The sequence below is a fragment of the Mastigoproctus giganteus genome, chromosome 6, assembly GCF_048544385.1.
Source record: "Mastigoproctus giganteus isolate SK-2022 chromosome 6, ASM4854438v1, whole genome shotgun sequence".
In the NCBI taxonomy this organism is placed as follows: domain Eukaryota; kingdom Metazoa; phylum Arthropoda; class Arachnida; order Uropygi; family Thelyphonidae; genus Mastigoproctus; species Mastigoproctus giganteus.
In genome coordinates, this window is record NC_143580.1 from 199,094,407 (window position 1) to 199,109,571 (window position 15,165).

Here is a 15,165-nt window from a genome sequence, read left to right on the forward strand (position 1 = left end):
CTTAAATTGAAGGGAATGCAAGAATATTTGCTGATACTATTGAGGTAGTGTTAGGTGAGTCAGAAAACTGCTAGCTGGGGGGGGGGGGTAGCCACAGACTAAAAAAGTGAAAGTGATTCTTGCACTGTTTCTCTTGGAACATACAGCTGACTGGAAAGCAAGGTTTCAGGGATTCCAAGCAAATACATGGACTGTGTAAGAGTAACAACAGGTGCACGTACACTAATGCTAGGAGCATAGCAAATAAATTGGAAGTACTGGTTAACTCATCAAATGCAGATATTGTAGGGATATCAGCAACATGGTGTCATTCGAACATAACGGATACAGAAACTGAATATGGAGAGTAGTATAGAAAGGACAGCGTGTGTAGTTACAGGCATTGTGGCACTGCAATTCCCCCTCCATATCCATGGTACGGAAAGGAAAGACAGCACAGGAGGGAAGGAGGGGTTAATCTCTAAGTTAAGAAGAATATTAAATCTAAGACAGTGCACCCATTTGATATGGGTGGCCAGTGCAACGTTGCATCAGTTGGTGTGACAATCACTGGGAAAACAAAACCAAGAGGAGGAGTATGTCATAGGCCTAATGACCATGATGAGTATAAAAAAACAACTATACAGAGAATAGAGTGGGTCAGTTAATCAATGTCTTATAATGGGGGATTTTAACTTTCCAAATATTGACTGGAACCTGTGGGTTTGTCACTCACACATTAGGAGACTTGTGGATGACTGTTTTGTAAAGGAATAAGTTAGAGTTAAGTTAAGTTAAATGCATGGGATGCAATGAGACAGAGCAATACTCTTGATCTGATTATCAGTGGTCATTCTTCAATAATCTGGAGATAAAAGAACCAGTAGGTGGCAGTGATCACAGTGTAATCATATGGGATTTACTTAAATAAGCAACTGTCATCATCAGTAAAGGGAAGGGCTTTTACTTTTGTAAAGGTGACTGAGGCAGTTTTTAAATTCTATACAGTAGGCCTAACTAATGATGTTACCAACAAAAAATTCTAAATGAGAGGCATTCAGGAAAATAATCACAGAATGAGAGCTACTAGGCTTTTCAGGCCAACTAAGAAATACCATTCAAGGCTTACACCTAAATGGATGTCAGATGAACTGATTAGACTCATGGCAGAGAATAAAAATGCATGGGATGCATATAAATTATCTGGTTATAAAGAAGCATATGGTAGATAGAATAAACTAGACAGCAATCAGGGCACAAAGGAGGTTAGGCAAGCTAATGTAAGATTACGAGAAGCCTTTGGCAAAGGATGCAAAGAAAAATAAAGACTTCTTTACTTATGTAAAGACTAGAGGGAAGGTGATGAATCACATTGATCCACATAATATCAATGGTTTAAATGTTGATGATCCAGGTTAGGTTGCTGAAAAATTGAATTGGTATTTAGTATCTACATTCACATATGAGGATTTATTTAGGGAAGGAGATGCCAAAATTTAATCAAACTAACAGGGAGATAAATGATTTTGTCATAACTGAGCAGAAAGACATTGTTGTCACAACCCACCATTGGTATCCACACCACAAAAATTTTGATGATGTTTATATATTTGGCAATTAAATGAAGTGTCTGGAATTTTGCTCAATCATGATAGGAAGTGGAAGGATACATAATGAAAACCTAGTCAATCATTACAGCTGAATGCTATCGAGGCAATATTAGCAGAGGTTAAATTTATTCTTTCAATGTTTCTATTGAGACATGCATTAGCTAAAAAACAACATGGAGGGGAATACAGACGTGATAAGGTTCCTCGCGGACAAACAAAAATATAGGGGATGTGCTAGAGTTACTAAGAGCAAAAACAGCATCATATATACTTGCTCATAAACTAAGCTAAGAATTAATTTTAAGTAATAGTTACCTCATCAAATGCAGTCATTATAGGTTTGGTGCCTCTCACACATATCACATTCAGTGAATATGGTGAGTATAATGTGTATATAAAAAGCAAGAGTGGTGGGTGGGAAAGTTATGTTCTTGATTAAGAAGCACAGAATTTAAGACAATGTACCCAGCTGATCTTTGTGGCCAGTGTAATGTTGCCAAACAGATGAGTATAATGAAAAACTACACAGAAAAATAGAGTGATCCAGTATGTCAAAATCAAAATATCTTATAATGAAGGGGGTTAATTTTCTGGATTTATTGAATGACTGCTTTCTAGAGCCACATGTTAGAGAGACAACAAGAGAAAGAAATACTCTTAATCCGATAATCTATCAGCAGTGATGCTTCATACACTAAGCTGCAGATAAAGGAACCACTAGGTGGTACCAATCACAGTGTATTGATGTAGCATTTACTTAAAGATATCAGTACTGTCAAGTAGTGTCATATTAGGAAAGAACTTTGCTTTTGTAAAGGAGACTACAATGGTTTTGGAAGTTTGTTGCAGCAATTAACCACTCACTGGCTAATGGCAAATTTCCACACATCTATTCTGCAACTGTCTTTCCTCAATTTGAATTTATGCCCCCTCTAGTGTGTAATCTGAGCAAAAGGAAGAATCCCATCAACATCTAGCTTGCTCAAATCATTCAAAGCCTTATATACTTTAATCAGTTCACTTTGCAGGTGCCTAGTCTTCAGAAGCTGCAATTTGCAGGATTTGAAGCCTTTCTTGGTAAGAGCAATCCTTTGTTCCCCTCACCAATCTTGTTGCCCTTCTCTGTACTCGTTCCAGCAGCAGCTCTACATCCATCATAAACTTGGGCCTCCAGACCTGTACGGAGCACTAAAGGTGTAGCCTGACCATTGCCTTATACAAGGGGATAATCACCTCCTAGCAAAATTCCTATATAGTATTGACAAGACCCCATGATCTGCTCTGGCAGCCTGTCCACACTGCTCAGAAAACTTCATATCTGACTGCACAATTACTCCCAGGTCTTTTTCATTCTCCACTACCCTGAGTGTAGTACTACACAGTTGGTATGTTACTCTAGGGTTACTGCTACTCATATGCAGTACTTTGTTTTTGTCAATTTTAAACTTCCACTGCCACCCTCAGCCCATCTGCTCAACTTTTTTAGATCCTGTTGCAGCAGCATACCATTATTACTCTCATTACCAAGCCTGCCAACCTTTGTATAATCTGCAAACATGTACATTAAGCCTGATATAACTTCATCAATATCATTGATAAATATAGAAAACAACAATGGTCCTAACACCAAAACCTGGTGTTAGGACTCCACTCATAACATTATTCCATGAAGAGCAGTGTCCATTGATTACCACTCTGTCTTCTCCCACTCAACCATCCCTTTATCCATTGTAGCAACTTGCCTTAATGCCATACTGCTCCAATTTGTACAGCAGTCTTTTATGTGCAACTCAAAAGCTTTCCTGAAATCCAAGTTTGGATATCAAAATTATTTTCGCATCCATTTTATTTGTGACCAAGTTTCAGTATCCAATCAAATTGGTTAAGCAAAATTTCCCCTTAACAAACCCATAATGTGTCTGAACTAACTGCAGTCTTGTCCAGATGATCCTGCATTGTTTCTTTAACCAGTGACCCCAATATTTTCACTAGAACAGAAGTTAAATTAACAGGTCTGTAATTATTCATGTCACTCTTTGATCCCCTTTTGTCAATTAGGGATACATCTCCAGTCTGCGGAGACCTCCCCTGAATGCAAGGATGCTTTCATAATTATGGCTAAGGGTTTGCTTAATTCCTTCGCCGCCCTTAATAAAATTGGATAGATCCAATCCACTCTAGTTGCCTTTCTTATGTTTAACTTCAATTTCTCCTCCACTTTCCTCTCTGTTATTACAAAATCATTGTAATCCCTGGTAGAGTTTGATAAACATCTGGCCTCTACTTCCCTACAGAATTCATTATGAGCGAATGTAGATGCAAAACACTCATTCAGTTTGTCAGCAACCTGAGCAGGACCATCAACAGTCAAACAGTCGATATCAAGTAGACCAATCTGATTCATCCCTTCCTTTTTGAGTTTATGTAAGTAAAGAAGTCTTTGTTGTTTTTCTTTGTATCCTTTTTCTGACATCCATTTAGGTCTAAACCTTGAACAGTATTTCTTACTTGGTATAAAAAGGCTTATAGCTTCCCAGATTAATTCCTTGGGTGCTTCCCATTAGAATTTTCTGTTGGTAACATCACCAGTTGATCCTACTGTATAGAATTTAAAAACTGTCAGAGACCACCGTAGTCACTCTTACGAAAGCAAAAACCCTTCCCTTTACCCCTGATGGTAGTTACATCTTCAAGTAAATCCCTCGTCAGTACACTGTGATCGCTGCCACCCAGTGGTTTTTCTATCTGCAGATTCTTAATGCATGAATATTGTTCACAATTTGGACAAAAATGGATATAAAATATACTGATGAAACTAGTAACAGAAAATAAAAATGCACAAGATGATTATAAATTATCAGAGAACACAGAAACCTACGATAAGTACAAACCAGTCTGCAATAAAGTCACTAAAGGCAAGCTAAGGCAGATTACATGAAGTCTGACTAAGAACACAAAAGAAAAAGTAGCAAAGAATGCTTAACCTACATTAACAATAAAAAATTTCATAAGAGTTACTACAATCTTTATCCATATGATTACTTCTCTTCGAAATGAAGAGAAGTAATCCTATGGATAAAGATTGAGGTAACTCATGAAATTTTTCAAAATCTGATTTAAACATAGGACATAGAGGCTTAGTTGCTCTTGGTTTTATAGTAATTAACAATAAAAGAAAAGGAATGAATCACATTGGTCTGCTAGATATACATGGCATTACTATTGATCTTGTTTGAGTTGCTGGAAAACTGAAATATTCACACACTGAGAAGTTTTAGAGATGGGAATACCAGATATACACCAACTTATAACTGAGAGCAAAATGATTTTGTGAGAATTGAGAATAAAGTGGAAGAGAAGTTGGTGAAGCTAATAGTGAATAAATCACCTCAGGCTCACAGTTGGAGTCAGTGGAGTTCCCTATTGAATGAAGATGCGCAAATGTATCACAAATGTATCCCAAAATCACAAAGGGTGAAGTGTATAATTACAGATCTGTAAGCTTGACTTCTGTTTAAGGAAAATAACAGAATCAGTGCTTAAAGCAGCAAGACAGAATCATCTGATGGAATGCAGTTATACAGCAATTGCAGCATTAATTGTTAAGGGGAGATCTTGTCTGACCAATCTTATTAGCTATTATGATGCAGTAACAAAAGAAACTCCAAAAATAATTCTGACACTACTTATTTAGATACCAGTAAAACTTTTTATACTATTACACATGAAAGACTACTGTACAGTTTGGAGCAGTGTGGCATTAAAGGCAAATTACTGCTACAGATAAAAGGATGACCAAGCTACACAAGACAGAGTGGTTATTAAAGGGTACTGCTCCTCTTAGACTAATTATTAGTGGAGTTGCAAGGGCTCAGTTTATCAAGGACACTGAGGAAGGCATATCAAGTTTAATGCCCAAGTTAGCTGATGATACAAAGGTTGGCAGAGTGTTAAGACAGAAATTAATGTATGCTGCTGCAATAAGACCTAGAAAAATTAGGTAGATAGGCTGTGGAAATTGAGGCTAATATTAATAAAAGCAAGGTACTGCATATCGTTAGCAGTAATCCCAGAATAACATACCAATTGGGTGGTACCACGCTCAAGGTAATAGAGAACAAATAACCTAGGGGCAGCTGTACAGTTCAACATGAAGTTCTCTGAATAATGCAGACAGGCTGCTAGGACAGCTCATGGGTTCTGTCAATGATATACAGGAATTCTGACAACAAGGACAAGGTGTTTTATAAAACAATGGTTAAGTGCATTTTAAGTATTACAAGTCTGAAAATCTCATTTTAGAAAGGATGTAAATCTGTTGGAACAAGAAATAAAGAAAGAAAAAGAGAGTCCTGAGCAAGTCAGGGGTACAAAAAGTATTCTTACCAAGAAAGTTTAATTCTGTAAATTGCAGAATATGGTAACTGGACACTGCGAGCAATCCTTATCAGGGTATTCTTGCAGTTTGTGCTAAATAAGTTTTGGCGACCCTTTCTTTTTCATGAATTTTGAAATGTACCAATTGAACAACTCTGATGAATTAGTTAAATACTTAAATAAGTGAACATATATTACATTATAATCATAATTATTATTAAAAACAGCTACTACATAATATATTTAATATGTACAAAAAAATGTATTATAATTTAATATATATATAAATGCATATTAAATGTAACCTCTTAAAGGAAATATTTAAAAAGTTACTATGATGAAGAGGTATTCTGTTGATAAAATGGTTTCAATGAAAAAAAATGCATACATTATTCAATATATTAATACAAACTTATATATATATATATTAACCTTCCATCACTTGTACCCTCAATTTAAAAAAAAAAAAAAGACACGTGTGGTGGTATCTGTGTAATATACTTTTTTGTTTAAATTATAAAAAAATTAATCTTTATCTATTCTTACTGAAATTAAAATAGTGATCTATTAAATATGATCTATTAAATATGATTTGCTAAACCCAATTAAAAAAAAAATATTGAGCAGAACCCAATAATAGCAATAAAGAAAGCTTTTATCATATTTTTTAAAACTTAAAATCACCAATCCCCCAGATTGAAACCTAGACACTCATATGGTGCCTGTCAAACACAATGCGAACGTCTTCTCATTTAGCTGGCAAAATCAAAACTATGACAAGGTTAGACACCTGTTGCTGGTATCTCAGATATGACATGTGGGAATGGGAATTACCAGCCAAAAGATAGAGGCTTTTGCTGGCCTGGAATCTGTTAAAACACCTCACAAAATTCATAATATATTGAAATGAAAAATTCTGTATATAATAAAAAAAAATAAGTAAATTGCAGCCATTATCAAACCACTGCAGAATGGGAAGCCTCCTCAACGATTTGTTTTGAGGGAAAAGGACCATAATCTGCCATACTGGTCCAGTAAAGATTGGCAGATCGACCGTATGTAGCAGTCAGGGGTTTGAACCCCAGTCTACTCAAAGTGCATGTGCTACTGCACTCCTGACCACTTGGCTAGGTAGATAATATTGGTGGATAAAGGCACATGGGAGGATCTGGTTTCATTCATGAAAAAAAAAAAAAAAAAAAAAATTTAAGAAAGTGTGTCAGACACCATGTTAGCAACCAAAGATTAATTATAAAAATAATATATTTGGATCTAAAAATAAATCAGATTTATAGCAGCAATATTATCTTAACTAAATTTAGAGGAAGCTTGTTTTTCTGGCTTTGGACAATGAAAACTGTTTATTAATTCTGCACAGATATGTGATTGTGATGTGTAAATTGTTACACGTTTATTAATTCTGCACAGAATGAGATATATGACATCAACACATATTTCATTTTCTATTGATATATTACTATTAAATTTGATAGCCCATTCTGAGACACTATAGATCAAAACTGATCTATTAATTTTAAATTTAGAAACTTCTCTAGTAAAAATAGTCAAAGGAAGAGTTAAGAATTCATAAAGAAAAAGCTTTTCCTAATATCATTTTTTTTTTCACATTAATTTAAGTTAACAGACTGAGTTAAATAACATGTAATTGTTGAAGCAACTGGTTCTTTCCTCTTCATTTTTCTTTAATTGTTGATTTTGAAAGCCTAAGAGCTTTCTTTTAATTGGTCCATTTGATATCTGTTAAGGGATCCCTTATTATTAAAACTATGCAATATGTAACAGTAATAAGCAAATGAATAATAAAACAGCTTTATCATTTAAAAATTACAGAATACTTACTGTTGTAATAAAGCTTGGATGGCCATCTCAAAGAACACACAATGAGAAAAATCTAATTTCAATAAGTATATTAAAATAAAAATTGATTTATATTCTGACAGTCGCTTTTTACTCGCATCTAAAACTAATTTCACGTATTTTTAAATTTACAAAAAAATGCATTTATGCATTCTTCTCACACTCAGCCATCCAAGAATCCATTTATTCAGGCCAAATATTATCACATTCAACCTTTCTATAGTTTTTTATTAGCTTCTAGCAAATTTTTTTTAGGCCCAAGAATTTGGGCCTAAAGTAAAAAACCAATGAGAACCTGGTCTGCCACCTCTTGTGCAAGAACATCTATGCAGGTTCTAGCCTTGCAACTCTATCAACTTTTCCCTCTCTACTGGGAGGGGCCCCAGAACAGGGAGTAACCTACTCTTTATCCCTCACCTACCTACCTCCACTGAAGGACACCTTCCGACTATGAATCCCACTCTCATGCTATCTACCTCACTCATCCTCCCCCACCTCACCCCTTTTTTTTTTTTAATTGGTCTCCATCCAGAAAGCCTAGGCAACCCTGGCAGAGACTAGCCAGAATATAATGGGCAGCCTGGCTCACCTCCCAGTGGTGGTGGCAGGCAATGAAGGGTCCCACTGGGGGACCTGCAGCCAAGCAGCCAGACACAACAGAACAAAACACAATACTACATAAACCAGACACCACTTTTCCTGGGTTTTGCAGTAGTTCTGCATTTCAGCACAGTGTACATACAGCACAGATGTGGGAAGTTACTGGTGGCCCCTGACCCCAAGCATCAAGAGGTGGCAGACTTGGCTCAGTGAGGCTATTTTCCCCAGAGCTGTGCTGATTCTTGACAACCCTGCCCTTGTGCACAAAGCAGGTGCTTCAGTTGCTATGGCCTAATCCCAGCTCCACCCTTGATCTCACTTGTTTCTAAGTATCTAAGAGTTAAACAAGAATGGACAATTCAGTCATTACAACAAACCATACAAGATGATCTACAGTTTTTTTTGTGTAATCATGAAATTAAAAAAAAAATTCAAATGACTATATGCATATTTTTCTTAAATATTTATAACTATTATAATAAAACATTTCTTTTATTTAAAAAAATTACCTATAGAGAAAAATTTTATTTCATCTCCCAAATGGTTGTCAAAATCCTCATTATTACTATTAAAGCAACTGAATAAATTAACAAAATACATACCCTCAAATTTTTCATAAAGGCTAAAATCTAATTTTTCTGGCACAAATTTGGGCTTGTTGACAATTTTCTGAATTGTAGATTTATCAAAGGTAAGCGAAGCAACTTTCCGTAATACATTCCCTTCACCTGGCGACATGTGACTGTGAGAACAGAAGCGGCGTAAAGGGGGGCAATGTTGTTCATTGTTAACAAATATTGAAGCAGGACGAAGGGAAAGTTCTGAACTGGACAAGTCTTTGCATGCACCACGACGAAGTGGAAGTGACCGGAATTTATGTGGTGGAAGATTAACTTTACGATGCTGTATGATTGCAAATTTTGGCACCAAACAGGTAACTCCATCGTTATCTGTATAATGTTCGACTGCACAATTAGGATCATCACTACTAGCATCACAATAACAGTCATCCTCATTTTCATCATCAGGATGTTCTACCCTACACAAACTACACTTTAAGCATTTTTCTTGAATATTACCAATGGAACTAAAATGATTATCATGTCTTAAAGGATAGCTACCAAAAACATGGTAAGAGTCTAGCTGTGTATCTGGGGTTCCTGGATATGATCTCGTTCCTCCGCATATGGATCTTTTTTCCTTGAATGGACTGGTTTCAATATAAGAATTATATGTGAAAAGATCCTCCTTTTCATCATCACATGGACTGACATCATCTTGTGTCACTTCATGCACACTGCAATCTTCTTTAGTATCACTTGATTCAACCTCAGAAGTATGTTGAGGACTTTTGTCCTCACTGTCACAAAAGATTGATATATCACTAACACTTCCTGGTAATTCATCTTTTGTAACAGTTGCTTCATCAATCACTTCAGCATCAAGCAGTGACTCACCTTCACAAACTGTACCATCTTCAGGAGTGGGCAAGTGACTGACAGTGTCAACAAATAAAGAGCTGGAAAGAGAACTGTCAGGACTTGATGTAGATTCAATTCGAACTTCTGATGGAGCACTATTTGTAGTAATATATGATGCATTATCTTCCAGAAGCTCATCAGCTTGCACAATGGACTGGGTGGATCTAAAGTGTTCTTTATCTGGCGGCTCTGCATCTCCTAATAAATCTGCATCGGTAATAAACACACATGTACTTGGTGTGTATACACTTCCTTTGCTAAATGGCTCAAATGGTTTAGGAATTTCTTCAGTTTGTGGTGTTTTAACTTTACACTTCTTCTCACTAAGTTGACTGCCACGATTACCCATACCTACATAACTGATGTAATGATGGTCAACGCAAGTTAAAAGTCAGTGCGAAATAAGCAACATCTAAACGACATGTTTTTTCACGATACGTTCATATTATATCACTGGTGTAGAAAAGTTCATTTTAACAGTTGACAGTAAAATAACTTCGGTAGATAGTTATATGCAATAGCAAACCTCGTGCAGTGGATGACATGGCTGGGTAACGGCAGTCATTAGAGAAGAAGACGCAAGCGCAGGAATGAATGAATTCGAGCTCTGACGTTTGGATGTGCATCCCAGACACTGATCAATACAAGCTAACACATTACTCCACTATGGGCTAGTCCACTACAAATGGAGGTTGTCCAGTATTTTAATGGGTAACGTTAATAAATATTCTAAATCTCGATGAAAAGAGAAGGCTAATTTCAGCTTCATTTGCAAAAGAACTACTTCATGGGACTTCCGTTGCTATCCGTCAGAGTCACGTTGCCCATGGCAACCGAAGCGCAGAGCAATACCTACTAGAAATACGTCTGCGTTCTTTCACATGCATTTTAACAGTTCTCGGAATCAGAAGAAATAAAATATCAGTTGAACCAAAACGAAAGTTTTTTTTAAAATGCTAACTTAATTTTATAACTTTGTTTTTTAATTGCGCTAACAGCGAGTTGGGTAGAAGAAACGAACAAATAAATACTAGGTATTAAAAGATACAACCATCGTTTTTACGATGCATGGTGCGCTTTCCATGTCCGCCCCTAACATTTTCCTCCTCATCTAACAAGAAATCCGATTGGTTGATGAAATCTATCAAAACAAGCTTGACCTCTAATCAAGAGGTTAAGCTTGTTTAGATAGGTGTTTACTCGAAAAAAATAAATAAATAAACAAATAAATAAAGTTGTTGCCATACAACTAATAAAAAGTCAAAAATGATCAAATTTAATATATTCATAAGTTTAGCAAATTAAAGGAAGATGCGGTATTTCAACTTGTTGATTAATTGTTAATTTTTTTTTAGTACCTGCCATTCATAGTACCAATATCATTTATAATTTTATTTACATGCATTTTGCTAACTTCATGCATATCAATAATAGATGAAACAATATACAATCTTTCAGATATGGGCTCTGTTAAAAAAAAAAATATGCGCATTCAAAGTAGATATGAACCTATTTTCAATTGTACTACTGACGATGGATCTGTTCATAATTGGGTATCGAAGGCATATGCAATATCGAGCCTATACAAAAAGCGCATGGCTCATTGGTTGCTTCATCTCCTGCAATAACAGTTTATTTATTTTTTTTTTATTTATTAAGATAGAAAATGCACTATACTAAGTACCCAATTACAGAACATTGTGTAACAAAAAGAAAATAATTATAAAAATAACAAAAACAGTAATGAATATGAAGGCTCTAGTAGGCCCTGGCAGCTCCCATCAACTTTTTTTTTTTATTTGTTTATTTTTTATTTATTTTATTTATTTATTTTTTTTTCGTCACTAACACGCTACAATCACTATTTCCCACGGCTGCGACCACCGTCAACGCCCTCTATATTAGAGCAATAAATTAGGAATTTAGCAGAATAGCAAAAAAAAAAAGTCTAGACTACATGTATATCACTTATAGTAATGAGGGAAGGCGCAAAAGGCATTAATGACTAAAGATGCTTTGTGAGTTGTCAGAAAAGAAAAAAAAAAGATTATTTGCAATTGATAAGAGTCTATTCATACCACAGTATTTCATATCACTGTTGGAACATGGATGTATATTGAAAGTCGACGTCAGGTTGGCCTAGGAAAGGCATGAAAGTTGTCAGTTGCATGCGTTCTGAAGAATCATAATTTCCAGAGAGAATTTTATATGATAAACTTGGAGTCAGTTAGAGTTCTGTTGACATCGAATTTGCGAATGACAGTAACAGGAGTGACAGAACAGAGAATTTCTGGCAGACAGGTATCATACGAATTTGCGCTGTACAGCTTCGGGTTTTTTCAAGTGAATCTTCCTATAACGATTTCAAAACAACAGAGGCGCATAGTCTATGACTGATAGAACAACTGTTTTGTACAGAAGAACAGCATAATCTTTATAGCCAAAAGTTCTTGAAGAATCCAATAATTTTAAAAGCTTTACCGATGACAAGGACAGACAACCCGGAGCGGCGTTCGTCGCAAGGGCCAATAGCATTCGTAGCGTATCACTATTTCAAAATAAATGAGAGATGGAATTAGAATAATTGGAAGCCTCTGGGACTAATTACAGCTAAGTTTCCCCTGCATGAATATATGGTTGTCAAATCAGCAGTTGCTTGAGAAGATGACCCCTAATTAGATAATTTTATCACACTTTTGAATATGTCTTGATCCAATACAGTAAGACTAGTCAAGATTATTACATAAGTTGAGAAAGAGATAGATGACTGGTAAATAGAAGGATTTACAGAGAACCCGTTATCTGATATCTGCTGCATGAGTTTGTTTAGATTCGTTGTAGTTGAATCTAGTTAAATGGTTTAGAAATAGATGAGTAGTTTGTCATCAGCAAATGTGGTAATTGGAGCTAAAGATCCTGAAACTACTTGATGAAGACGTTAAATATAAGAGGTTAAAGAGAACAATTGTCCTAGTTATAACGGCCAGGAACAAAGTTATAGAAATATAGTCAGAGGAGCATCCATAGTTGTAAATTTCTGTGGTATTCACAACTTTTATTTATTAAACGTTAAATACATGGCGGACTAAAGCATTTAGTATTGAAAAATCAGTACTACCATATATGCAAATTATAAATATATAAGAACCATATGCATAGAGATTTAAAAATATACAAGAAAGATTATGCAATAAATAGAGGAAAATTTACGTTGCATACGATATACAGTTGTATTAGTTCTGACATATTCCTCCAATACTTCATAAATTGCTTCACTCCTGTATTTAAAATTAACCTTACTGTCTCTTTAGAAACCAGCCTGCGATCTCCTTTCTTAAATAACCATATATTTCGGCCTATATGTTGAATTCTATTTTTTGCTTTCAATTCGTGCTTAATTATACATTCACCTTTAATTCGATCCCTCCCTCCCTCCATTTTTTATAGTTTCTCTTTCTCATCTCTAAGTGATTTATTACAGTAAAATCAGCATTAAGATCTACCGTTTATTATTTTGATTCATTATTTCTGCTCTCTTTCTTCTAAAAGTTTACAGTGTGACATTTTATTATCCTGCACAGTAATAGTATTCGCCATATAGTACAAAGAAGCCACAGGCTTGTTGCTTTTTTTTTTTGGTAGTTGTTGGCGCATAGTCTTCTGTGGCCATAATGCACCTCCCAAGGTTTTTGCAGTACTTTGATCCAAGCCCGAGGCGGGAATCTAACCCGCGACCTTTGGGTTGCCAGGCAGGCACTTTACCCACCCGGCTAGCCCGGTCGGCAGGCTTGTTGCACTGGCAAAAAAAAAAAAAAAAAAGTAGATAAGAAAATGCAAATTATACGCTTCCTTCCTCACACAGGTATCTATCAGTTGACCTTTGAATTTATTAAAACTGTCAGTCTCAACTACCTGCAAGAAAAACTTGTTCCATCAATCAACGACTCACTGGCTAAAAGAAAACTTCCTAAAATATGAATCCCCTGCAATTTTAATTTATGACCCCTAGTTCTGAAATTCTTTATAACAGCGAGAATTCTACCTTCATTCATTTTACTAATCCCTCTCAGAGCCTTATAAGCCTCAAACAAGTCACCTGTGAGTAGGGCCGCGTTAACGCTATGGTCAAACCATCCATGGCCGGGGGCCTCATGTTCGGTGTAAATATTTTCTAAAATAGTGATAAAATTTTCTAATAACAATAATAAACAAATAAAACGTGTAATATAAAAGCATACTTAAACTTAACTTGTTAAATGTTTAAATTTTATACTTATACCTTTTTATTGTACAATAAAAAAGTATAAAGTTTCTATTAAAATTATTTTTATTGTTACTTTATTTTTCAAGTCATAAAACATTTTTGACCTATTATTTTATATATGCTGGGTGATTCACTACCAGTGCGATAAACTTGCAGGAGGTGTAGGGAGCACATAGACGAATCGGAATCACATAGCATTGCTGGGTCCGAAATGCCTTCGTCATGCGGTAGAGGACGTTGAACGGGAGGTCGCGTGAACAGCGATCCCGCTGGAAGTCAGCATTTGCGAACCTTTTTCTGTTGAAGCAACCAAGTGTCCCACATCCATAGAACCCTCACTGCAGGGTTCAGTTATTCCAAGTGTTACTAAACACAAAGATCTCGGTGTAACCTTCGACCCAAACCTTAGGTTCAACTGTCACATCGAATGTGTTCTACGCAAGATCAACCGAATGCGCTGGATTGCCCGTCAACATCTTCTTCATAACACAGACGCAAGAACCACAATCAGATATCTGGAAACCATTGTGTATCCTACCTTTCTGTATGCCTCTGAAATATGGGCATCCGCAGTACCTTCTCTCATGAAGCCCATCTTCGCCAGTGAATACTGGATATTGAAGTGGGCAACCCACAAACATCGACTCCCCCCTCAGCAGAGGACCACCAGCATGGCCGACCAACTCCAAATCCCGCGGCTGCCTCAAATAATCAGCATGAGGAGAACTGTGACCACAGTCCAACTGCTGGTTAGCAAAATCAACTCCCCTGACTTCTGGGATATATGCCAGTGGCATGTTCCACTTCCGTCCTTACGAGCCACCCCTCTTCTTCAGCTACAACGGAACAGGCTGAAGATCAGTGACAGATTCCTACCTGGACAAGTACTTCCTACAGTACAAGCCCTGCTAATGATCGGAGTTGACCTCCAGAAATTCGCTTCTGATCGCAATTACAGGCGCTCGTTGGCCGAACT

The 15,165-nt window shown here is 36.2% G+C and overlaps 1 protein-coding gene across 1 annotated transcript in view; it reads right to left on the reverse strand.

Moving 5' to 3' along the window:
- Nucleotides 1–10,405, reverse strand: part of LOC150084862 (uncharacterized) — a 243,598-nt gene extending 233,193 nt beyond the window's left edge. Inside the window, exon 1 of the mRNA XM_090376371.1 lies at nt 9,047–10,405. Within this exon, the coding sequence (XP_090232497.1) occupies nt 9,047–10,274 (1,228 nt within the window). The 5' untranslated portion in view covers nt 10,275–10,405. The remainder of the gene's footprint in view (nt 1–9,046) is intronic.
- Between the last annotated feature and the right edge of the window lie 4,760 nt (nt 10,406–15,165).